Below are 27,769 nucleotides of genomic sequence, written 5' to 3' on the forward strand. Positions count from 1 at the left end.
AATTTCTCTCCCAGGGTCTATTGGAAAGCAGACTGAACCAGGTTTTCCTCTAGGATTTTGCCTGCTTAGCTCTTTTCTGTTTATTTTATTGTTTGCACCAAAATAGTGCTTTGTATTCAGGACATACATCTAATTTCTTTGCCACATTTTTTACAGTTTTACTTTAGTGCCTTATTGCAAACAGGAAGCATATTCTGTACCGGCTTCCTTCTTTTCACTCTGTCATTGAGATTAGTATAGAAGATTAACTACAATGTTGCTGTTCCATCTGTCAGTTTTCTCTTATAACATCCATTAAACTTTGTAACTGTTTTAAAGTCACCATTTGCTTCATGTTGAAATCCTTGAGCGGTTTCCTTCCTCTCTGGCAACTGAGTTAGGAAGGACGCCTGTATCTTTGTGTGACTCAGTGTATTAATACACCATCCAAAGTGTAATTAATCACCATGCTCAAAGGGATATTCAGTCTCTGCATGTTTTCATTTTACCCATCTACCAATAGGTGTCCTTCTTTGCAAGGCATTGGAAAACCTCCCTGGTCTTTGTGGTTGAATCTGTGTTTGAAATTCACTGCTCGACTGAGGGACATTACAGACAATTGAACTGTATGTGTGGGGGGTACAGAGATAATGTAGTCATTAAAAAATCATGTTTTATTGCACACAGAATGAGTCCATGCAATCATTATGTGACTTTTTAAGCAAATTCCTACAGCTTTTCATTTTTAATTAGTTAGTAAAAATATCTGAAAACATAATTCCACTTTGATTAGACCAGTGACACAAAATCTCAATTGAATCTATTTTAAATTCAGACGGTAACACAACAAAATGTGGTAAAAGTCAAGGGGTGGGAATTTCTGAAGGCACTGTATGTTTGTGTGTCCAGCACAAATGACACCATTTAAATAAGACGCACACAAAGAGAAGGTACAGGACAGGACAGACTTAAATTTATTCAGACAAACATTGTGGAACTGTTACAATAAAATAAAGGTATTTTCAGCCCATAACATCAACATTCCATTATAACTTCAGAATGGGGGAAAATAAGACACTCTAAAACTCACTGCACTATGCTTCTATGGAAAGAGCTTCTGGAGTCTAGCTACATTAAGGACAATCGATTTACACACCTCAGTCTGCAACTGGACAAAGCCACAGAGCCTTCACACGGCAATATATTACCCTTTAACATGAGTAATTTTTTCTCTTTACAAAGTAAAAAATATATAGAGTTAACAAAGAAGACTTTTGCAAACATGGCCATTTATGTGTGTGTTTGAACTAGCATCGTAAAACTGTATCGTGTGTGTGTGTGTGTGCGCGCGTACACTCCCCTACATATTTATTCGGGCAATTCCATCATTTTGGATTTCAAATAAAACGTGTTATATGCGGCGACATTACAGAATGACATGTTTTATTTGACTGTATTTTCATACATATCAGTTTCACTGTTTAATAACGAACAGTGCGTTCGTTATGTATATAGTCCCCCATTTGAAAGTGTCAACGGGAATAATGATGAGAGAGAAAGCTTGAGATGCACAAAGATTATACCCCCAAACACATGCTATCCTCCATTACTAATAACATGGGACGTTAGCATTTTTTGGAGAGGGGGGGGGTATGATATTTATTCCTATGTAACTTTCTCACTCATCATTATTCGTGGTTCATTCATGATTATACGTAATCACGGTAGCATCCACGTTAATGTGGAAGTGTTTAGAAACATATTCTCTTCTTATTTACAATAAAAGTGACTCCAAAATGACACAATACACTATTTACCATTCATTTCTATTGGGCACAACATAACACGAAACACAACCAAATGCATACTACAAACCTGGGGTGTCGCAAGCTTGAGTGCCAGGAACATGGGACCAAATACAACATTTTTGACTAAATCTCATACACTATAAGTGAATTTGTCCAAATACTTATGACATTTTCAAATGGGGGGGGGACTATATACATAGCATACTTCCATTTCTAAACAGTAAAATAGATGTGGATGAAAATAGCCTAAAATAAAAGCTGACATTTTGTACTGTCGCCACATATAAAACATTTAATGTCAAATACAAATAGCGAGTATTGAGCCAAATTAAACATTTTAGCTTCACTGTCCAAATAAAGACGTAGGGGAGTGTATGTGCGTGTGTGTATCTGAGGACATTTCAGCAACAGCGAAGGACCTTGGGATTGCATGTAATTCCGCTTCTGTAGACGTTTGAGTGACTTGGGCCAAACAGAGGGAGGGTTACTCAGCTATGTACACAAGCAGGCCAGGCAAGCGAGGGACAGCAGTGGCATCAGGACAGGGCAAGGGTCAGTTATGACATCATGAGAGGGCAAAGGTCAAGGGCAGGTTTGATTGCAGAATCAAAAGAAGAGGCCTTACACTGCTACAGCAAGAGATGACTTAATACACACGCGTTACAAGCATGTTACAGGCTGTGTGTGTGTGTGTGTGTGTGTATTGTGTTAGCGGGAGGTTTATTGTCTCTCTGGCTGATATACACACAGAGACGTCAGAGTTGAAGATGCACAGGGACAAAACACAAAAGGGTCATCATGCATGCTGTTGACGTGATAAACAAACAACCAATCAATATCAGGGTCAGAGGTCACTGTGATGCAGTGATCAGTTGTGACTAGATGAGTTAATGTTGTGATCTGAAAGGACCAACCGATTGATTAATGGACAGAGGGAGAAATCACCCATCAGTTTTTAGTAAATACACAGATATACTGTATATGAGTGTGGACATGAGAGAAAGGGATAAGGAGTGGACTGAAGAAGGGAGAAAAGGGAGCGCAATAAGGACAGAGACCAAAAATGGAGGATGGGGATTCGAGAAAGGGAGAGAGATTTGAGGGAAGGAGAAAAAAAAAGCCCCGAACCCAAAAGCATCACTTTCATCCCCTGTGTTCCTCTTCCTGTCCCCAGATTTCCCAGGCTCCTCTGGGAGAAGACTGAGATGAAAGGCCGACTCTACGGGTGTCGACTCCGAACTATAAAAAACAAAATAAGGGAAATTAGATGAATGAGAGGAGCGAGAGGAGCGCCACGGCTGTAAAACTCACTCATGCATTCCACCAGCGTGAAAAACAGAGCACAGAGAGAGATAGTGAGAGAGAGGGGAGAGGGAGCGAGAGAAAGAGGGAAAATAAGCGAGTGACAGAAAGAAAGTAAAGATGTGTGAGAGCGAGAGAGAGAGGGAGGGGGGAGTAAAAGGCTGTGAGAGAGGTAGCAGAGAAAGAGAGCGAGAGCGTGAGATTTGTAAAGTGAGCAAGCAGGTTTTGGTCGTGACAGACTGTTTTCTAATTAGCTCTGTGCCTGCCTGGAACTACACTTGGAAAACATCAGTGTTGCTGAAGAGTAGAAGAGCTCAGCCGTCTATTCTGTAGAGCTGTTGTTTGTGCTATATGGACCAAAGTGTCAATCACATCAGACTCTCATACGTGAATAAAAAATCTGTTCAAGATCGCTTCCCACTGGCCGAAGCACGCAAAAGCAGTGTATCATTACGCTGCATCACAAGCCCAATGAAGCATATAGTGCCCGGCTCAGACCTGTGAATATATGCGTCCAACCAACGAAGGCCTGTCATTATCAAAGTGAAATGTCACTAAGCATTGTGTGTGTGTGCTTATACTGTACCAGTGTAACGCTTATAACTGTTAATAAGCCCGTCTTATGGGTTACGCCTATCTCATCTGGGTTCGTGGGGTAGATACATTACGATAACTGACCTCACTTGACTGCAACCCGAAATATTCTGAAATAAAGCAGGAACTCATTTAAAATGGAAGCTATACTATAGCTAGAATATTTCACTTCTTATGTCAACAATACAAACCAACCAAAGAAAAAAAATTCAAAGCAAACCGTTAAAATGAAAGAAAAATATATTTGTGTCCGTCTCAAACGCTGCAGGCTGGTTTGTGGAGGTTTGAAAAAGGTCTGGGTACCTTGTAGGATTTCTCGGATCTGAAATTCCACAGACAAAGTGCTCGTCTCCACCTGAACCAAAGTACAAAACTGTTTAAAATAAATAAATAAATCATAATAATCAAATGAATGGAGAAACAATATGTATGTTTTGAACTTTCAAGCTGAAGATAGAGGTTGCTATTCAGTTAGTGGCTCACAATGTCGTTTGAAACTTCTAAAAGCTACATTAGAGGAGGTTTGCACGGCAATAAGACTGCAACAGAAGAGAGCGCTGCAGCAGCGAATGTGGGCATTGTCACCAAATAAACCAAACTAAATGTTACATATCTGGCTACCCAAACATGTCTTCAGCAGGGGCGTAGTAGGGGAACATGCAAAAAAACACAATCACTCTTGCTGATTCTAGGACACCCTGGAGCATTCAATAACAACCAGAACAATATTCTCAAGCAAAGAGCCTATAGAATATTCTGGAACCCGAGAATATGGTATTCTAGAACATGAGGAGGGAGGACGCGAGTGGAACACAAACAGGAGAACAGCCTCTGACAGAAGGGCCAGGGAACGGAACATACTGTAGAATCTCGCCTTCCTGTTGTGAAGGTATTTACATCAATGTGTCTATGGCCTCAGACAGACACGAAACTCCCAGAAACACAGGCAGATAAAGAGAGAGAAAGGGGAGATGAGAGAGCAAGAGAGAGAGAGAACGAGGCTATAGCAATCGGTGTCAGTCAAAAATTGAAGGGTTTGGGGACAGTTGAAGCAGAGGGTAACACAAGAAAAGAGTCTTTGTTTGAATTGAATAGGTCTCCATTATCTGAAGGAGAGTAGAAGGTGGACACATTATATGAAGGTTGAGTAGGACGGGATTAACGAAGAGAAAGCTTCAATGAAGTTATGAACAAGACGAAGGAAAAGTCAGTTGGACATGGACTGATGCTGAGGGGCAGGGGGCGGGACGAAGGAGACGCTGGAATGGCTTCAGGTCTGTGCAGAGTTAACGGGAGTCCCTGGTTGGTTGATGGGAGAGCAGGTGGGGGCAGAGCTACCAGACGTAGCCAATCTCGTCATCTTTGTCATCTTCCTCGTCCTCGTCATCCTCGATGGCCCCTCTGGGATGGATCCGGCCCCGCCTCTGCTTCTGCCGGCTCCTCCCACTCCGAGGTGGCTCCTCCTCCTGGTCGTCAAGGAGAAGGACGCCACCCCCGCTGCCAAAATCCCCCGAGGTCTCTTGATCCTCCTCTACACAGAGACAGGGAGATAGACAGGTTAGATATTGAGACAGACAGATGGGTAACAAAGAGAGACAGGTAGGCAGGCAGAGAGTCAGAAACTGAAAGACAGAGAAAGAGAGACAACATACGGCTGAGAAAGGCAGACAGACCGGCAGCCAGACCTACAGCCAGACTGACAGACAGACCCGACAGACAGACCGACAGACAAACAAGCAGACAAACAAACCAATCCACATACAGCTTCCTTTAATCGAGACGCGCTATTCCGACAGCACAATGCACAATGAGTGTAAATAACGTCCTCTTCCTCCAGTGGTCCGTGTGAGCCTGAGCTCTACTTTATCCCAGCTCACCATCTCAAAGCATGAAACCTTTCAAAGGAACACTGTTGAATCCCAAATACATGAGCAGCGAATCAGAGGTAGCCAGAGGCATTCAGCTATAGATAGATAAGACTTCACAGGCTGTTCTCAGGTCTGTCTGGGTGATTACACAGCTTCTATTAGCAGCAGGGTTTACCACACCAACGTTCAGTCTGGCAATTGTCACAGCAGATTAGTCTCCTTGTAAAATGGAACTACGCTTCAGAGATAGGAGTACATGCAAATGCCCAACACACTCCACAAACAACAACAACATGACAAAGGCATCGTCTGTTCCTCTAAAAGGCCTGGGGAGTATTTTTTTCGGGGGAGACACATTTGCGCCGTAAAAAGTCTCTAACAGAACAGAGACCTTGTCATTGAGATTCCCCGCATGCTTCAGTGGTATCTTTAAAGAAAGACTCAGCGAGCTCGCTGCCTCCAGCACCCCAGATTACACAGACCTAGATAACACACGCACAGCAACACCTGTATCACAGAGCACACTCATAGAGACAGATGGGACACATTGTAAAGAGAATGCTGGAGGTGTGTGTGTGTGTGTGTGTGTGTGTGTGTGTGTGTGTGTGTGTGTGTGTGTGTGTGTGTGTGTGTGTGTGTGTGTGTGTGTGTGTGTGTGGAAAAGTGTTGGAAAAGTTATGTTGGGTTCACATACTATGTGAAATCTTTTGAATACTTTGAGCATTTGCTCTAGCCTGCCTGGAGTGCCAGTTCGGCGAGATCTTCAGTTTTGGTGCAGGCAAGCTCAATCAAACACATATTACGTATTTGGAATGATTCAAAATAGTATTTGAAGCCAGCTCTGGTACATAGAGTACGAATATTGGTTATATGTGCATGTGTACATGATTGTGTGTTGGTTGTGTGTGTGTGTGTGTGTGTATGTGTGTGTGTGTGTGTGTGTGTGTGTGTGTGTGTGTGTGTGTGGACTGAAGGGCTTTACCACAGGTGGGGTTGCCCTGTTTTCTGGAGCCGGCGATCTCGTTGCCGTATTTGTCCACACACCAACACTGTCCAGTACTGCCATGACACTGGGTTGACTTAAAGTAACCCTCCTCAGAACAGCGTGGAATATAGGCCCCTGGAGAGAGAAAGGAAGGAAGTGAGGGAGAGTGTGTCGTGAGGGAGGGAGAGAGAGAGAGAGAGACTGTGTCAGAGATAAAGAGAGGCGTATGCATGAATGGGCCTGGTTGGCCCAGGCCAACCAAATCAGGTTGAGTTCTTTTTTATTATTATTCTCTACTTGTCAGTGTTCCAAACAGGATATTCTTAGTTTTTAATTTTTTTTTTTTTTTTACCTAAACACAGTACTTGATTTGGGCAGTAGATCGCGGGAACTGCTTACCGGCACCTGAAATTTTATTCAGCTTGAGTCCCTGCACTTCCTATAGAATATTAGCTCAAAAGTATTGTAGAGTTCCTGCACAGAAATATAAACAGTAACAGCACCCACAATGAGTACCGTGACCTATTTCAGTCCAAGCACTGGCCAAAACATGCAATTAGAAAATAATGGACAGGTTCTGGCATGTGTCATTCCACACTGATACCATGTGCAGTAAACAGTAGTTATCACTGTGTAGGCTAGGCTTAGTTAGCAAGCTAAAACTCACGAGCCAACTTGGCTAACAAAAACAAGTAAAATGGCCGAATAAAGCTCAGTGTAAAAAAATAAATAATCAAACAACAGAAAATAATTTTGGCGCATTTGCCACGTTATTTGATATTTAGTTTGTTATATTTACTAGGCTCGCCTGGCATCTACTCTTCCTTGGGTCCAAACAGGGTTAAAACAATTACATCACAGCCAAACACAAAGCCAAAGACATTATTATGCTATTATGACCCCATTTAGGTTCCGCTTTAAATGGCATGCAGCTTATAAAGGCTTCATAAAGCCTTCATAAAGACTACATTAATGTGTTATAAATCATCTATAACCATATGTCATGCTTTATAAAGGGTTCATAAATGTGGCATAACTGTGTGACATAACAACGAATGTCAAATGTGGCATAACCCACTATGTCAAATATGACATAAACCTGTGCTTTATAAAGGGTGGCATAAGCACTGCTTGATAAAGGCCTTATAAGTCATATTAAATTGAGGGTTCACAAAGCATTTCTAACCCTGTCATGCATCTTGGTAGAGCATTACAATGCCAGGATATTGGGTTCAATTCCCGGGACCACCCATCCGTAAAAATGTATTCATGCATGACTAAGTCGCTTTGGATAAAAGCATCTGCTAAATGTTATATATTGTATCATTAAAACATTTCTAGAATGACCCAACTTCTTTCCCTCTTTGGTGCCTCTTTGGTGCATAGTCAATATTGGACCTGACCTCAACTTCCCCCAAAATGCATTATTTTTCCAGGTTTCGGATTTCCCCCATTTATGTAACACTTTTTTTTTTTATAGAAAAACAACAAAATGTTCTGTGTTCACAACAATGCTTTAACCACATCAGGGGTTGACTTTGGGGTCTGTGAAAAATCTAAAGAAACTTAGATCTTTGTGTGTAGTTGCCCTTTAAAACTTCTTAAGGCTAGGGGTTCCGCTAGCAGCACCCCTCGACAACATTCCGCTGAAAAGGCAGCGCGCTAAATTCAAATTATTGAAAAAAAAATATGTAACTTTCACACATTGTCACGTTCATCGTAAGGATCGGACCAAGGCGCAGCGTGACTAGATCATTTTTATCGAATCATTTTAAATCAAAACAACAAACAACCAAACAAAACGTGAAGCTACTGATGTGCACTAAGGCAACTATACATAGACAAGATCCCACACCAGAAAGTGGGAAAAACGATAAACAGCTGTCTCTAATTGGGAACCATATCAGGCCAACATAGAAGTACACAACATAGAATGCCCACCCCAAATCACACTCTGACCTAACCAAATAGAGAAATAAAACGCCTCTCTAAGGTCAGGGCTTGACTGGAGGCCCCGGACTGGGGACCATCGCTGGAGGCTCCGGACTGGGGACCGTCCCTGAAGGCTCCGGACTGGGGACCGTCCCTGGAGGCTCTGGACTGGGAACTGTCGCCGGAAGCTCTGGACTGGGAACTGTCGCTGGAGGCTCCGGACTGGGGACCGTCGTTGGAGGCTCCGGACTGGGGACCGTCGCTGGAGGTTCTGGACTGTGGACCGTAGTTAGAGGTTCTGGACTGTGGACCGTCTTTGGAGGTTCCGGAGTGTGAAACATCGCCGGAAGTTCTGGACTGGGAATTGTCGCCGGGAAAGCTCTGGACTGGGAACTGTCGCCGGGAAAGCTCTGGACTGGGAACTGTCGCCGGAAGCTCTGGACTGGGAACTGTCGCCGGAAGCTCTGGACTGGGAACTGTCGCCGGAAGCTCTGGACTGTGAACTGTCGCCGGAAGCTCTGGACTGGGAACTGTCGCCGGAAGCTCTAGACTGGGAACTGTCGCCGGAAGCTCTGGACTGGGAACTGTTGCCGGAAGCTCTGGACTGGGAACTGTCGCCGGAAGCTCTGGACTGGGAAATGTCACCGGAAGCTTTGGACTTTGGACGCGCACTGGTGGCCTGATGCATGGGACCGGTACAGGTGGCACCGGGCTGATGACACGCACCTCAGGGCGAGTGCGGGGAGGAGGCACAGGACGTACTGGACTGTGGAGGCGCACTGGAGGTCTGGAGCGTCCTGGCTGGATGCTCACTTTAGCTCAATAAGTGCGGGGCGCTGGCAGAGGACGCACTGGGCTGTGCAGACACACCGGAGATAGAGTGTGCAGAGCCGGCGCAGGATATCCTGATCCGGGAGGCATACTGGAGGCCAGGAGCGCTGAGCCAGCACCATCCGTCCTGGCTGGATGCCCACTCTAGCCCGGCCAATGCGGGGAGCTGGAATATAGCGCACCGGGCTGTGACTGCACACTGGAGACATGGTGCGCATCACTGCATAACACGGTGCCCGACCGATCACACGCTCCCCATGGTAAGCACGGGGAGTTGGCTCAGGTCTGAACCCTGACTCTGCCAATCTCCTCGTGTGCCCCCACCCCCCCCTCGTGCTTGCCTCGTTGGTATAACTCCACGTAATGTCGCCGTTCCGCTTTCGCTGCCTCTATCTCCTCCTTAGTATGGCGATACTCCCCGGCCTGCGTCCAGGATCCTTTTCCATCCAGGATCTCCTCCCAAGTCCACTCCTCCTGTACATGCTGCTTGGTCCTATTTTGGTGGGATCTTCTGTCACGTCGTTCGTCGTAAGGATCGGACCAAGGCGCAGCGTGAGTAGAGTTCCACATAATTTTAATAAATCGAAACTCACTGAACAAAACAACAAACAACCAAACGAAACGTGAAGTTGCTGATGTGCACTAAGGCAACTATACATAGACAAGATCCCACACCAGAAAGTGGGAAAAATGGCTGCCTAAATATGATCCCCAATCAGAGACAACGATAAACAGCTGTCTCTGATTGGGAACCATATCAGGCCAACAAAGAAATACACAACATAGAATGCCCACCCAAAATCACACCCTGACCTAACCAAATAGAGAAATAAAACAGCTCTCTAAGGTCAGGGCGTGACAGTACACCAAATGAAAGATAAACTTCTTGTTAAATCTACCCATCGTGTCCGATTTCAAAAAGGCTTTACGAAAGCACAACATATATGTTATGTCAGAGCCAAGTCACAAAAACACACAGACATTTTTCCAGCCAAAGAGAGCAGTCAAAAAGCAGAAATATAGATCAAATTAATCACTAACCTTTGATGCTCTTCATCAGATGACACTCATAGGATATCATGTTACACAATACATGTATGTTCTGTTTGATAAAGTGCATACTTATATCCAAAAATCTCAGTTTACATTGGCGCGTTGCGTTCAGTAATGTTTTGCTTCCAAAACATCCTGTGATTTTGCAGAGCCACATCAATTTACAGAAATACTCATAATAAACATTGATAAAAGATACAAGTGTTATTCACAGAATTAAAGATATACTTCTCCTTAATGCAACCGCTGTGTCAGATTTTTTAAAAACGATAAAGCAAAAAAAAAAAAAGCAAGCCATGCAATGATCTGAGTACGGTGCTCAGACGACAAATCAAGCCAAACAGATATCCGCCATGTTGGAGTCAACAGAAGTCAGAAATAGCATTATAAATATTCAATTACCTTTGATGATCTTCATCAGATTGCACTCTGGTTTGTTCGATAAAGTTCATCTTTATGTCCAAATACCTCCTTGTTGTTAGCGCATTCAGCCCAGTAATCCAAATTCATGACGCACGAGCAGACAAAAAGTCAAAAGGTTCCGTTACAATCCGTAGAAACATGTCAAATGAAGTATAGAATCAATCTTTAGGATGTTTTTAACATAAATATTCAATAATGTTCCAACCGGAGAATTCCTTTGTCTTCAGAAATGCAATGGAACTCAAGCTAACTCTCACGTGAACGCGCGTTACCAGCTCGTGGCACTCTGCCAGACCACTGACTCATTCAGCTCCCATTCCACCCTCCTTCACAGTAGAAGCATCAAACAAGGTTCTAAAGACTGTTGACATCTAGTGGAAGCCTTAGGAAGTGCAATTTGACCCCATAGACACTGTGTTTTCGATAGGCCAAGAGTTGAAAAACTACAAACCTCAGATTTCCCACTTCCTGGTTGGATTTCTCTCAGGTTTTCACCTGCCATATGAGTTCTGTTATACTCACAGACATCATTCAAAGAGTTTTAGAAACATCAGAGTGTTTTCTATCCAAATATACTAATAATATGCATATATTAGCAACTGGGACTGTGTAGCAGGCAGTTTACTCTGGGCACGCTTTTCATCCAAACGTGCAAATGCTGCCCCCTATCCCAAGCAGGTTAATTCACTGTTGTTTGGTGTGAGGGTTTACTGTAGCACAGTAATCGCACATGTGATGATTATGTACTCGCATTCTGGCCACCAATGGAATGGCTGGAGTAAAAGGCCACGATATTTATATTCTACAGACCTTACTGAGAACTCCCTACAGTAATTTTATTGCGGCACCCAAAATAGTTTTTGTTCTATAAGCCAATATGTATTACACATAGTGATTCGCACTGGGGGCATTTATATGACATGCTTTAAAAACCCAATTTAATGCAAATGTCACTTAAATTTGAACAAATATGAATCATCGTTAATGTTTAGACATTTATTTTCCATATACAGTGCCTTGCGAAAGTATTTGGCCCCCTTGAACTTTGCAACCTTTTGCCACATTTCAGGCTTCAAACATAAAGATATAAAACTGTATTTTTTTGTGAAGAATCAACAACAAGTGGGACACAATCATGAAGTGGAACGACATTTATTGGATATTTCAAACTTTTTTAACAAATCAAAAACTGAAAAATTGGGCGTGCAAAATTATTCAGCCCCTTTACTTTCAGTGCAGCAAACTCTCTCCAGAAGTTCAGTGAGGATCTCTGAATGATCCAATGTTGACCTAAATGACTAATGATGATAAATACAATCCACCTGTGTGTAATCAAGTCTCCGTATAAATGCACCTGCACTGTGATAGTCTCAGAGGTCCGTTAAAAGCGCAGAGAGCATCATGAAGAACAAGGAACACAGCAGGCAGGTCCGAGATACTGTTGTGAAGAAGTTTAAAGCCGGATTTGGATACAAAAAGATTTCCCAAGCTTTAAACATCCCAAGGAGCACTGTGCAAGCGATAATATTGAAATGGAAGGAGTATCAGACCACTGCAAATCTACCAAGACCTGGCCGTCCCTCTAAACTTTCAGCTCATACAAGGAGAAGACTGATAAGAGATGCAGCCAAGAGGCCCATGATCACTCTGGATGAACTGCAGAGATCTACAGCTGAGGTGGGAGACTCTGTCCATAGGACAACAATCAGTCGTATATTGCACAAATCTGGCCTTTATGCAAGAGTGGCAAGAAGAAAGCCATTTCTTAAAGATATCCATAAAAAGTGTTGTTTAAAGTTTGCCACAAGCCACCTGGGAGTCACACCAAACATGTGGAAGAAGGTGCTCTGGTCAGATGAAACCAAAATTGAACTTTTAGGCAACAATGCAAAACGTTATGTTTGGCGTAAAAGCAACACAGCTCATCACCCTGAACACACCATCCCCACTGTCAAACATGGTGGGGGCAGCATCATGGTTTGGGCCTGCTTTTCTTCAGCAGGGACAGGGAAGATGGTTAAAATTGATGGGAAGATGGATGGATACAGGACCATTCTGGAAGAAAACCTGATGGAGTCTGCAAAAGACCTGAGACTGGGACGGAGATTTGTCTTCCAACAAGACAATGATCCAAAACATAAAGCAAAATCTACAATGGAATGGTTCAAAAATAAACATATCCAGGTGTTAGAATGGCCAAGTCAAAGTCCAGACCTGAATCCAATCGAGAATCTGTGGAAAGAACTGAAAACTGCTGTTCACAAATGCTCTCCATCCAACCTCACTGAGCTCGAGCTGTTTTGCAAGGAGGAATGGGAAAAAAATTCAGTCTCTCGATGTGCAAAACTGATAGAGACATACCCCAAGCGACTTACAGCTGTAATCGCAGCAAAAGGTGGCGCTACAAAGTATTAACTTAAGGGGGCTGAATAATTTTGCACGCCCAATCTTTCAGTTTTTGATTTGTTAAAAAAGTTTGAAATATCCAATAAATGTCGTTCCACTTCATGATTGTGTCCCACTTGTTGTTGATTCTTCACAAAAAAATACAGTTTTATATATTTGTGTTTGAAGCCTGAAATGTGGCAAAAGGTCTCAAAGTTCAAGGGGGCCGAATACTTTCGCAAGGCACTGTAATTAATAAATACATGTTGTTGATACTTTTATACTATTATGTGGATTACTTTTATTTTGGAAATTTCTGAAATTCTGTGACCCGGAAGTACTTTTTTTAGTGTTGGTGACAGGATGCTGTTAATGTGATGAGTTCGCAAATCAAATGCCCAATTGTGGTGCCACCGGAAAGCGAAAAACAAGTTAACATTTATTTATGGTAATTTAAATTAGTTTGTAGTAGTTGTGTTGAGTTAGAGTACATACTGTAGCTACCTCAGTAATTCTTTCAAATAATTTTGGTGACTACACAGCAATTGCTAGATAGCCAAAATTTAGCTAGCTAACGGGCTCAGCTAAATTAAAATCCCCTTGATACAGCCACGTCTCATAATCAAGTCATGAGAATTTGTAAATGAAAGAGGAATATAATAATATGAATCAAATGGAGTTTCCCATCTCCCCATTTAGTTTCTAGTGCAGCACATACGTAAATGCCCTCATCCAGATGGTGGGACAAAGACATTTCCTAACAGACCTGCTAACTTTCTTTGTTGTTACTTTTAAGATTGGAACCAACATGCAGTATTTGTAAAGTATTTGTCATCATCACTAGTTAACCCTCCTGCTGTGTTCCGGTCGAATTGGACCGATTTACAAGTTCTCTCTGAAAAATGTAGTTCATTTAATCTGATTGTCCACACAGGGCATCTGAACACACAAAATACATTTTGATGACTTTCATTACATTTTGGGTGTGTTATTTAACTTTTGTACATCTGTTGTGTTCCTGGTCATTTGACCGGTCATTAGAAATGAATGGGTGAGACTACAATTAGTGTACAAAATTGAGTTCAGGCACATGCCCATTCATCAGATGGACACAATTCCTCTCCCAAACCCCTACACACATGTGTGTTTGAGCGCACACACACACACACACACACACACACACACACACACACACACACACACACACACACACACACACACACACACCCCCTTCTTGGCTTCCATGGCAGCCCCCATGGGAACCTTTCCCCAATATAATCTTTCCCCCACAGGAACAACACCTGTTGGCATTCTCACAAACAATCGCAACGTTGTTTCAATAATATATAGAACTTTTAATATATAGAACAGAACTTATAATATATAGAACAGCTTTGGTATATAAAGCTTTTTGAGGCCTTCTTCACAGTTGATTCTGTGGCAGCACAATGACCAAATTATATACTGTATGTGAGGCTCTTGATCATATCCTTGATCATGACACTGGTGAGGAGGAGAGAGTCCTTGTTAAACTTTGACACGAAGTAGTCTGTGATAAATAGCACAATATGTTTCATCTGAGTATTTGTTATAGTCAAAATAATCCATACATTATGATTTTCTTACTCAAAAACTAGTTGTATGAGCTCAGGTCAATGAGACCTACAGGTGATTAATCACAAATAGAAGTTCAAAACGTTTTAATGTTTAATGCTTAATGTTTAATGTTGGCACAAGAACTTAAGTTGATAAAAAGATCTAACACAACATTAGGCGATAATATATGTAGTATTATGGATTTATAATCAGCAATAAAGGGGCAGTCATGGGGCGGTCATCGGGAGCACAGAATTAATTAACATGAAACGAACATAACAGGAGGGTTAACACAGTAAAAAAGTCATACTTATGGCTAAACCCGGCCTATTTCCACAATTGATCTTCTTAAAATGTGATTTTAAACCTGACCCTGACCAATGAAGGCCAAGGTTAATGTTTTGGTCCACCAGACCGTCATGTCACCTTCATGTCAACCCAACATGTCACCTTCTAGAAAGCACATGTTTATATCATATTCAATCTAGTGGGTTATGTCACACAGTTATGCCACATTTATGAACCCTGTACAACTCATGACATCAGGTTATAGAAACTTTGTAACACATTTCTGTGGTGCTTATGAAGGCATTAGGAAGGCTTTATGAAGGCTTTATGAAGGCATTAGGAAGGCTTTATGAAGCTTTTATGAGCTGAACGTAATTTAAAGCGGGACCCAAATGGGGTCGATATAAAATCCACAATACCACAACATTACAGTGTATGTGTGTGTGTGTGTGTGTGTGTGTGTGTGTGTGTGTGTAGTGTGCGTGTTTGTGCGTGTGTGTGCATGTCTCTCCACAGTCTGCGTTGTGCCGTGACGTGTTGTTTTATCCGTTTTTAAAAAATCTGATTTTACTGCTCGCTTGATTTATTTGATGTGGAAGAGAGTTCCATGTAGTCATGGCTCTATGTAGTACTGTGCGTTTCCCATAGTCTGTTCTGAACTTCAACACTATGAAGAGACCCCCTGGTGGCAATCGTTGATTTCATTGATCTAATGTAGGGCCTTAAAGACCGTTTCAGTACATTCATAGACAATTCTAAAGGGGATTTCGATAAAATCGTTAAGCTTACAGATGATTTGATGGCCAAAAATTATATCCACACCCAGGATGTTACCAGTTTCCGAAACAAATACCTTCCAGCAATGTTTGTGGACTCGCATGTTACATCTACAGTGGGGAAAGCAGCCCCCATCAAGAGCAATTTGATTTACAGGCATTATGGAACAAGATATCAAATACACAACCTATGGAACTCAACAGTCGATTTCATACGGGATAATGAAGAAGGCCTGCACCAATCAGACTAATTTGGTCAAATGACAGCCAACCAGTACCCATGACGGTATTTCTGTGTAACTGTTTTTGTACAACAGCTTAAACGGAAGGTACATGAGGGTTAGCCCTATCCATCTCTCATCGAGGCGCTCGACATTTGTCCCGAAGACGTTTCCGAACATGAACAGGCTTCTTAGAGCCTTCACCACTCTGCCTATCACCGGCTGCGCTGTATAACGTCTATCCTACACTGTCAACTATCCAGGCTCACAGGCCGCCTGAACAACTTGTCACCTTCATCCTTTGAACGAGAACTGACCGAGTCCTCAGATTATGATGATATCATTTCAATGTTCAACACCAAACTCCGTCACCTTGTGCTGTGAGTCTGACCACAACCCGTAGGCCGATGTTCATTATTCCTTTTTCTTTCACTTGTCTGTATATGGCACTGCTTCATCATGCTGTACATTGTTGCCTACTGTTATCATTTACATGACCTTTGTTTGGTGTTAGAGCGTGTAGGCCTAATATAATGCAAAGAAATCTGATCTGATTGGCCTCGGCATACGGCTGGGCCTCGCTGTGGTCGTTGGAACAGTGCAAGCTCATATGGCTGCACCAGACCAGTTGGTGGCACTATAGATGTCATTGGCACCGGTGGCACCATAGGATACTAGAGCAATAGCTTTTTGATCAGGTGGACTTTGTCTCGGGTAAATTAATGTTAGATTTAAATTATGCAGATGAACAACGTGAAACCTTGTGAGAAAAAAAACACCGGAAATATTTCCCAATCTTAACATTAGTCAAATTGACCCCATAATTGGCATATCATCTCAATACAATAATGTAATACAATAATCTCAATAATGACTTTGAGAATGATTACCTGCATTCAAAGAGCCAACCTACAGCACTAGAATAAACATATCTTGCGTCGACCTTGTGGTGTTGAGAGATAAACATGGTAATGATGTAACTGATTGCACATGAAGGAAGGTAGTTACTACATGATAGAAGGATTTCTTTGTTATACAATTGATATCGTGTCTTTCCTGTCATCCTATGAACCCCGTTCATTGCTACTCACAGCTATATATATATATATGGCTTTTCAAAAAATGTTTAATTTAAGACCTGCCTAAACAAAATTATCAATTTCTTTGTGATGGTGTATTAAATGGATTTATTAAGCATTGAGGCATAAGTCACTGTGCTTCTCTGGCTATATGCACCACGACACTGTCTATTTCATTTGTTCATTTAGCAAACAAGACGGCTCATAATCCAGTGCTTGAATCACAGTCACACCTATAAGACAATGGCATACAACAGAATTAAATAGAACATGTATTTTTTGCAAATTTGATCGTGCCTGTGAAACCGTGATTAAAAAAAAGGTATGTTTTGAAACAATGCCCTTGTGCTCATTTTTGAGAATAGTTTGCCAACTGTATGTTTATTATAAACCTGATACTCGTCTATTGGATGGCCTGTCTAATAACAAAAAATGGAAAAAAAATACTGCATGGAACTTTGTATGAAGATTTGGAAAAAGTCGCATACATAACATTTTAAAAAATGGTTCTGTTCCCTGCCTCAAATACACATGCTGTTCATCAGTCTCTTCATTCATAATTTGACAACGAATATAGGCTATTAATAATATTGTCACACAGACTATTCTCAATTTAAATCATGTCTACATCTACACTGAACAAAAATATAAACGCAACATTTCAAAGATTTTACTGAGTTACAGTTCATATAAGGAAATCAGTATATTCAAATAAATAAATTAGGCCCTAATATATGGATTTCACTGACTGGGAATACAGATATGCGTACGTTGGTCACAGATCAGTAAACAAAAAAGGTAGGTGCATCTAGTGTGACCACCATTGGTCTCATGCTGTGCGACACATGTCCTTCACAAAGAGTTGATCTGGCTGTTGATTGTGGCCAGTGGAATGTTGTCCCACTCCTCTTCAATGGCTGTGTGAAGTGGCTGGACATTGGCAGGAACTGGAACACGCTGTCGTACAAGTCGATCCAGAGCATCCCAAACATGCTCAATGGGTGACATATCAGGCCAGGGAAGAACTGGGACATTTTCAGCTCAAAGGAATTGTATACACATCCTTAAGACATGGGGCCTTGCATTATCATGCTGAAACATGTGGTGATGGCAGCGGGTGAATGGTGCAACAATGAGCCTCGTCACGGTATCTCTGTGCATTCAAATTGCCATCAATAAAATTATATTGTGTACGTTGTTCGTAGCTTATGCCTGCCCATACCATACCACCATGGGCACTCTATTCACAACGTTGACATCAGCAAACTGCTCGATCACACAGATGATCCCGCAGGGGAAGAAACCAGATGTAGAGGTCCTGGGCTGGCATGGTTACATGTGGTCTGCGGTTGTGAGGCCGGTTGGATGTACTGCCAAATTCTCTAAAACGATGTTGGAGGAGGCTTATGGTAGAGAAATGAACATTCAATTCTCTGGCAACAGCTCTGGTGGACATTCCTTCAGTCAGCATGCCAATTGAACGCTCCCTCAAAACTTGAGACATCTGTGGCACTGTGTTGTCTGACAAAACTGCACATTTTAGAGTGGCCTTTTATTTTCCCCAGCACAAGGTGCACCGTGTAATGACCATGCTGTTTAATCATCTTCTTGATATGCCACACCTGTCAGGTGGATGGATTATTTTGGAAAATGAGAAATGCTCACTAACAGGGATATAAACAAATTTGTGCCACAAATGTGAGATAAATCAACTTTTTGTGTGCATGGAACATTTCAGGGATCTTTTATTTCAGTTTATGAAACATAGGACCAACACTTTACTTATTTCAGTTGTGTTTTTGTTCAGTATATAGGCATATGTGTGCACTGCAATTAGTTCCGCCGATATCCTGGACGGGATCCAGTAGAACAGACGATGCCGAGCCAATTGTGAACTGGGGCGGCAGGTAGCCTAGTGGTTAGAGCATTGGGCCTGTAACTGAAAGGTTGAAAGATTGAATCCCCGAGCTGACAAGGTACAAATCTGGTGTTCTGCCCCTGAACTAGAAAGTTAAACCCACTGTTCCTAGGCTGTCATTGTAAATAAGAACTTGTTCTTAACTGACTTGCCTAATTAAATAAATGTTCAAGAAAAAAATACAATAAAATGTTTCTAGGCTAAAGCCTATGGTTTATTTTGTTTGTGTTGTGTAGTGTCATGACGTTGGCCTGTTGGTGAGGTTTATGACCCCCATAAATACCCCCCCCCCCCCCCCCCTCTACTATACAGAGTGACTCTTGGAAAGCCCTTTGTTAACATAGAGAGTCTGAAAACATTAAAGGGGTGGGGACCAGAACCATATTTCGGAAATCCAACCAGTTGAAAATATGCGTTGGTACTTAAAGAATAGGATATCAGATCAGTTGTCATCTGAGACATTATTACTGATAATTGGATTACATAAACTGTATCTTGGAAAGTTTACACATTCTAGTTATCAGATTCACATAGATTTGTTGTGCAATCTAAATGTTTAAATATGAAACTATTTGTGAAAAGATGAAACTACAGAACTAAGCCAACTTCAGTGTGAGCTTAAAGTATGGCAACTTGGTATGAACTTTGAACTCTTATTCACTAAAGAAGTGATACCTCCTAGCTGTTGAGTGAGCAGCAGCAGCTGTAAACGTGGGCCAAGAAAAGGACGGACAACGTATCTCTTCTACCAAACACACGCCTTTACTACAACACATCCTTTCTACCAGACATTCTTCAGAGGACAGGAAGATCTCTGTTGGGCAACATGGCCTTCCATCTATGACCAACCTATTGAAGCACAGCTCAGAGTAAATATTCCTTGCATTTTCCTTTTCCAAATGCGTGGTTATTTAGAATGCATAAGATTCTGTATTTATGATAGCATAGCTTTACAAGGTCCGATCAGAGACCAAGTTCCTTTGTTCCTCAGTCTTCCAGCGCTTTCATTCAAAACCCAGTCCCCTTTCTTTGTGTAACCAGCCATCATATCTGTTCCGTCCATTAGGGAGGTTTTCTTTTATGACATAATTAGTAATCAATATATGACCCATCCCGTGTATGTGTAATTCTGTGTGATTGTTTAGGTATTTAGTAAATAAATAATTAAACCAAATTTTGTATTACTGATTCAACTTGTTAGCCAGGGATCGTGAAGACCAAGAATTCTACGACTTCAGATTAGACTGATTGAGACTGATTAAGAATCGACCACTATTGATGTAAAAGATTTCCAGAGTTTATTCGGAAGATAACAGCTCTATAAACATTCCTTCGTGGTGCCCCAACCTTCTAGTTAATTACATTTACATGATTAGTTCAATCAGGTAATATTAATTACATAGAAATTATTTTATAGAATAGCATGTCATATCACTTAATCCGGCATAGCAAAAACACAACAGTAGGCTGCGAGTCCCTTGTGAAATACAAAAGCCATGATTTACATTGTCAATAAATGACTGCTTGGTCTACGAAATCAGGTGTTAAACGTTTTGTGTGCGATCGAGTAGCGCAGTAGTAAGAGTAAGGTAGCCTCTGTTTTTATTGATAATTCAATTATGATTTGAGAGCTTCAATTTCGGCCCACCTACCAACAAGCGTCTGGCTACGCTACTGGATTGGCAGAGATGAGATGGATAAAAAATAAATTTCTAAACAATCCTGTTGTCATGACGTTGCCCTCTTTGGGTATAGCAAGCCCCATCCCCCTCTCCCTGCCTCCCCCTTTCCTCCTTCAACTAGGCTGCTGTGGTCAGAGAGACGTCGTAAATTCCTGAGGATCTCCTCATGGACACACAGTATAGAGAGAGTACATTTTCATAGAGAACAAATTAATTTCTTCCACCTCACAGAACTTGAGGTACGAAAAAATGTCATGTTCCGGAGATCGGTGAAGAATCCAGCTATGAACTGGTCCGCTTGTTACAACTTGGGGAAGCTCATGGGAGACGGTGTGGTCACATTACCATAACACTGTTTATATAATAGCCTCAGATATGAGGTTTACATCTAATTGTTGTATAAGATGAATGAGTGAGTATTATACTGTTTGTAAAATTGTGTAATATGATTTTGGATTGTTTAATGAAGGAAAATACATTTCCCTTTTGATTTGAACTAAATCAGAGGACACTAAACCTGAGCCCAGTTAGGGTCAGGCATCCTGGGACAGCCCCTTTTCTGCAATTCTGAATAAAACCCAACTTTGAGAAATTATCACCAGGCCATGTTTTTCTCCATTAGGAGAGGACAGGTTGTAGACCATTGCTGAATCTTTTAACCATACCACGTGGTTAAACTCTTAGACTATCGATGCCGACAGAATAAGAACAAGTCTTTGACATTAATTACTAGTCTGCAGCTAGGACTTCGGTATCATTGAACGCGAAGAACGACACCCGCCGAAACATCCATTCAATAACAAATGAATTAATGTCACTCTGAACTATCCCCTCTAACCAAGACAGAGAGAGAGAGAGAGAGAGAGAGAGAGAGAGAGAGGACGAAACTATCCAACAGAAACAAACTTTTCACCAGCGATCAAGACGACACACTGAGCATAAATATATATATTGATTGCAATTGTTCCCGAATGAGTGAGCGTTCATGTGCAAAGGATTAGCATTTCAATTGTTATAATTATCACTCTCTAGTGAGTTCTTAGTCGACCCCCACTTCCCCTTTTGTCTAACAAGCCGCCATGCCGGTTCAGCCCACTAGGGCACATTCTTCTATCATTTCTTGTAACCATATTTACTGTTTGTTTATGCATTTCTGTGAATTACTTAGTTAGTAAAAAATAAATGATTTAAGACAATTGATGTATGGAAGACTCATAGTGAAGACTGGGTTTGTGCAGATAACCAACAATTTACGACGTTTGGAATGAGACTAACGTGAGGTAAAGTAAATAATTCATTAATTCGAAGACTAATTGATCAGTTAAAATATCTGAAAAGTTATTTTAGGAAATTATAACTTTGTAATCTAAATATTTTTCCTTAGTGCCCCGACTTCCTAGTTAATTACAGTTACATGATTAATCAGTTGATCGCGTAATACTAATTACAGAGAATCTTTGATAAAAACTATAAGTCTTCAATTTAATGATAGTAAAGACACGACACTGTACTAAAATCAAAATGTACTAAAACTCAATGTGCTCATTGCCATGGTTTTGTAGGTTCTTGTGTGTGCATAGGTGGAGGCAAACAACCAATTACTAGTGCCTAAGATGAGACAACAAGCCATACATCCTGCTTTAAAAGGAACCAGTCACTTTCAATAACAGCACTCACGTGCGCACGTGCACATCACAGTTCACACACACACACACACACACACACACACACACACACACACACACACACACACACACACACACACACACACACACACACACACACACACACACACACACACACACACACACACACACACACACACACACCCATTACCCTCCTTTTTCATTCATGTGACCCATTTGTCAAACTGGGTTATTTCGTGAATTATAACATTATTATGCATGATTATTGATGACCACTTGGCTGAGGGTTTGAAGGAGTTAGGGGCAGGGGTGTTTGTGTCTGTGTGTGCTATTGTTTGTCTCAGCTGGGTAATGTATTGTGCCTAAATATGTATCGGAATTTAAATATACGGTGCACAATGAACAACAGCCCATGAAAAACAATTGATTGACAGCTGTCACTCCAGCAAACTGACCTATGAGACTCTTCCGTCGACCCTGAGTCTGAATCCTGTTCATCTCATTCTGGCAGGGCAGACCTGGAGCAGAAAACACACACACACACACACACACACACACACACACACACACAGAACAGGTTCAAATGTGCAAACGTTAGTTTTTTCATCACCAACAAACACCACTCTCTTTCTTTTTTGTTGTTGTCCGTCTTCACCTTTACTCTCTAAAACACTTCCTCCCTTCTCCATCCCTAGCTACATCCTCCCCTCCATCTCTCTCACCGTCAGGTTTCTGGAAGCAGTAGCACCACTCGTTGTTGGACAGTTTCCCGTCCTTGAAGGAGTCGCAGGAGTTGAACAGGGGCTTCATACACAGCTCATACTTATCCAGGTAGATGGCACTGAGCTCTGATTGGTCCAGCAGGAGGTCATAGTTCATGTCCAGCTTGTTGAACATCCAACCCAGAGAGTCCTTACAGATGGGCAGGATACTGGTGTCAAAACCTTGGGGACGGGAGGGAGGGATGTTAGCGGGTGGTGTGTGTGTGTGTGTGTGTGTGTGTGTGTGTGTGTGTGTGGGGGGTGGGAGGGGGGAGAGAGAAGCGTGTGGAGGGTTAGGGGTGTTGGAAGACGTTTGTATGTGTGTGTGAGTGAGTGAGTGTGTGTTGTGGTGTCTCGTAGTGTCTCATGTTTGTATTGGAGGGGGTGCTTGTCTGAGACCTTTTCAGTCTGAAACTTGAGTAAAGTGCTTGGAGACTGAGGGTGAGTTTGAGAGGGTTTGCTGAAATTTCAGTGTAGAGACATGCTGACTTTAGTTGAGCACAGAACTCAAAAGAGCAATGGAATTTCAAATGGCAGTGCCATTTCAAAACGACAAAATAATACACACACAGATAATGGTGTGACTCACGTCCTGCCGCTGAATCAGAGTTGGCAGAGGCTTTGAGGTCTCGGTTGGCATCGAGGTGGAGAACTCCAAACCAGTCCTTCAGTCTGGATGCTAGGCTATGCAGGTCCCCATCACTGCAGACTGAACACACAGAGACAGAGACACACACCAGGTTTAGCAGGGAAGCAGGGAAATCATTTTAATAAAACATACTTTATTTTAAAGCCACATCGATGCAACATGACTGTTTGATAAGGTTGGGTGAAATAACGTCAGCACAATGTTGGCTCAACTCATTTTTTATTTTCCTGGTTGGCTTCTCCTTGACCACACAGAGGACCATCAGACTGCACAGAAGCAGCTGAGTTATATTTCCCTTTCGGTTGCTATAGGAACACAAGCTGGTGAGTGAGTGTGAGAGTGGGTGAGTGATCGAGTGAGAGGGTGAGAGAGAGAGATAGTGTGTGTGATGATGATGGTTACACATTCATTCTGCCAGAGTGAAGGATGGTTACACATTCCTTCTGCCAGAGTGAAGGACGGTTACACATTCATTCTGTCAGAGTGAAGGACGGTTACACATTCATTCTGCCAGAGTGAAGGACGGTTACACATTCATTCTGTCAGAGTGATGGATGGTTACACATTCCTTCTGCCAGAGTGAAGGACGGTTACACATTCATTCTGTCAGAGTGAAGGACGGTTACACATTCATTCTGCCAGAGTGAAGGACGGTTACACATTCATTCTGCCAGAGTGAAGGACGGTTACACATTCATTCTGTCAGAGTGATGGATGGTTACACATTCATTCTGTCAGAGTGATGGATGGTTACACATTCATTCTGACAGAGTGATGGATGGTTACACATTCATTCTGTCAGAGTGATGGATGGTTACACATTCATTCTGTCAGAGTGATGGATGGTTACACATTCATTCTGCCAGAGTGATGGAAGGTTACACATTCATTCTGACAGAGCTCCACCTGACCAGCTACATGACAGGTGTACCCAGGTGAGACAATAACATCCGACCCAGCACTGCCACCAGTGACATGTACGCGTGCACACACACACACACACACACACACACACACACACACACACACACACACACACACACACACACACACACACACACACACACACACACACACACACACACACACACACACACACACACACACAGGCCACCTGGAAGTCTCTCTAACTATCCAGAGGGATAGCACAGGGAAAGATGCTACAATAGTCACACAGCAGTGTTTCTCCCCTCGATGTCTCTTTAAATGGCCATAAATCCACTGCACCAGGATACAGTGGGAATTCCAACACTCTAAGTGTATAGGGCTGTTAACTAACTGTAAATGCTGCCTCAGATCTGTGATTTCAAACCCTTGTTTCCTCTCCCATCCTATCTGACACGGTCAATACAGAGCTGTCTATTTGACTGCTGTGGAAAACCACTCTCTCATCCGCAGCCTGGCCACTGACAAGGTCTCCCAGCCAATTAGCAACAACTGACTCACTTTCCGTCAGGATCTGTGTGTTTGTGCGTGCATGCGTGCGCAAGCGCGCCCGCCTGCGTGTGTGTGTCTGTGTCAATATGATTGACATGGCTTCTAGGATGAGAACTAATTGACAGTTTCATAATACAATTTGGTTAAATTCCTCACCTCATACCGAGCAAGCCAATCAAAAGCCATCATCCTTGGCATGTCAAAAAGTCAGATGGAGAACATTCCAGAATGCTGAAAACCACGAACATTCCGGTAGCCTTCTCAAACCAGGCCTCTTTTGCCTGGCTACATTTAAACAGACAGACACATCACCTGACACATACGGCGCTTAGCTCAAGACAGGGACAAACAAGTAAGGGATAGACTCACTTCTTCCTAGGTTCTGGCCTTTCTAGGGAGTTTTTCCTAGCCACCGTGCTTCCACACCTGCATTGCTTGCTGTTTGGGGTTTTAGGCTGGGTTTATGTACAACACTTTGAGATATCAACTGATGTAAGAAGGGCTTTATAAATACATTTGATTTGATTTGATTTGATAGACGTAGACATTCTGTGCATTGCCTTGGAAATAATGGACGATGCAGCAGGGCGAAGGCGGAGTTGAGTCCCATTGCAGAGTTAATTTATCCAAGGTAATGTACAGAATGGTGGTGTTTATCCCGCTTATACCACAGTTACCATATACCATACTAAAGAACACATTTACAAATTCATATTTTCTCATCTTTGGGTTGCTAGAGATGCGACCCAGTCGTTCGTTTCATTAGTTATATTTATCTAAAGAGACACGACCCGGTCGTTTGTTTCATTAGGTCTATATATAGAGACCCAGTTGTTTGTTTCATTAGTTATATATCTAGAGACGTGACCCAGTCGTTCGGTTCATTAGTTATATATCTAGAGACGTGACCCAGTCGTTCGTTTCATTAGTTCTATATATCTAGAGACGCTTGTTTCATTAGTTATATATCTAGAGACCTAGTTGTTCGTTTCATTAGTTTTATATCTAGAGACACGACCCAGTTGTTCGTTTCATTAGTTATATATCTAGAGACGCGACCCAGTCGTTAGTTTCATTAGTTTTATATCTAGAGACGCGACCCAGTTGTTCGTTTCATTAGTTATATATCTAGAGATGCGACCCAGTCGTTCGGTTCATTAGTTATATATATTTAGAGACGCGGCCCAGTCTTTTGTTTCATTAGTTATATATCTAGAGACGCGACCCAGTCGTTTGTTTCATTAGTTATATATGTAGAGACGCGACCCAGTCGTTCATTTCATTAGTTATATATATATATCTAGAGACGAACCCCAGTCGTTTGTTTCATTAGTTATATATCTAGAGACGCGACCCAGTCATTTGTTTCATTAGTTCTATATCTAGAGGGAATAGCTACACTGTTTGTATTCCGTCATGTTTCCGGTCAGGCAATCAAACAAGCTAAGCGTCAGTATAGAGACAAATTGCAGTCGCAATTCAATGGCTCAGACACGAGAGGTATGTGGCAAGGTCTACAGTCAATCACGGACTACAAAAGAAAAGCCAGCCCTGTCGCGGACCACGACGTATTGCTCCCAGACAGACTAAACAACTTCTTTGCTCGCTTTGAAGACAATACAGTGCCACTGACACTGCCCGTTACAAAAACCTGTGGGCTCTCCTTCACTGCAGCCAACGTGAATTAAACATTTAAACGTGTTAACCCTCGCAAGGCTGCAGGCCCAGACGGCATCACCGGTCACGTCCTCAGAACATGCTCAGACTAGCTGGCTGGTGTGTTTACAGACATATTCAATCAATCCTTATCCCAGTATGCTGTTCCCACATGCTTCTAGAGGGCCACCTTTGTTCCTGTTCCCAAGAAAGCTAAGGTAACTGAGTTAAATGACTACCGCCCCGTAGCACTCACTTCCGTCATCATGAAGTGCTTTGAGAGACTAGTCAAGGACCATATCACCTCCACCCTACCTGACACCCTAGACCCACTCCAATTTGCTTACCGCCCCAATAGGTCCACAGACGACGCAATCGCAATCACACTGCACACTGCCCCAACTCATCTGGACAAGAGGAATACCCATGTAAGAATGTTGTTCATCGATTACAGCTTAGCATTTAACACCATAGTACCCTCCCTAGGTCTCGACCTTGCCCTGTGCAACTGGGTCCTGGACTTCCTGACGGGCCGCTCCCAGGTGGTGAGGGTAGGTAACAACATCTCCACCCCGCTGATCCTCAACACTGGGGCCCCACAAGGGTGCGTTCTCAGCACTCTCATGTACTCCCTGTTCACCAATGACTGCGTGGCAATGCACGCCTCCAACTCAATCATCAAGTTTGCAAACGACACTACAGTGGTAGGTTTTATTACCAACAACGACGAGACGGCCTACAGGGAGGAGGTGAGGGCCTTCGGAGTGTGGTGTCAGGAAAATAACCTTACACTCAATGTCAACAAAACAAAGGAGATAATCGTGGACTTCAGGAAACAGCAGAGGGATCAGATCCCTATCCACATTGATGGGACAGTAGTGGAGAGGGTGGAAAGTTAAG

General features: G+C 42.4%; 1 protein-coding gene across 1 annotated transcript in view; it reads right to left on the minus strand.

Annotated features, from left to right (window-relative positions):
* Window positions 1–930: 930 nt before the first annotated feature.
* LOC139366197 (SPARC (osteonectin), cwcv and kazal like domains proteoglycan 1) overlaps window positions 931–27,769 on the minus strand; it is a 270,417-nt gene continuing 243,578 nt past the window's right edge. Inside the window, exons 8-12 of the mRNA XM_071103419.1 lie at window positions 23,717–23,836; window positions 23,089–23,310; window positions 22,822–22,884; window positions 6,534–6,671; window positions 931–5,214 (exon numbers count right to left, since the gene is read on the minus strand). Of these exons, the coding sequence (XP_070959520.1) occupies window positions 5,018–5,214; window positions 6,534–6,671; window positions 22,822–22,884; window positions 23,089–23,310; window positions 23,717–23,836 (740 nt within the window). The 3' untranslated portion in view covers window positions 931–5,017. The remainder of the gene's footprint in view (window positions 5,215–6,533; window positions 6,672–22,821; window positions 22,885–23,088; window positions 23,311–23,716; window positions 23,837–27,769) is intronic.

Source organism: Oncorhynchus clarkii, chromosome 14 (genome assembly GCF_045791955.1).
Source record: "Oncorhynchus clarkii lewisi isolate Uvic-CL-2024 chromosome 14, UVic_Ocla_1.0, whole genome shotgun sequence".
Lineage (NCBI taxonomy): Eukaryota > Metazoa > Chordata > Actinopteri > Salmoniformes > Salmonidae > Oncorhynchus > Oncorhynchus clarkii.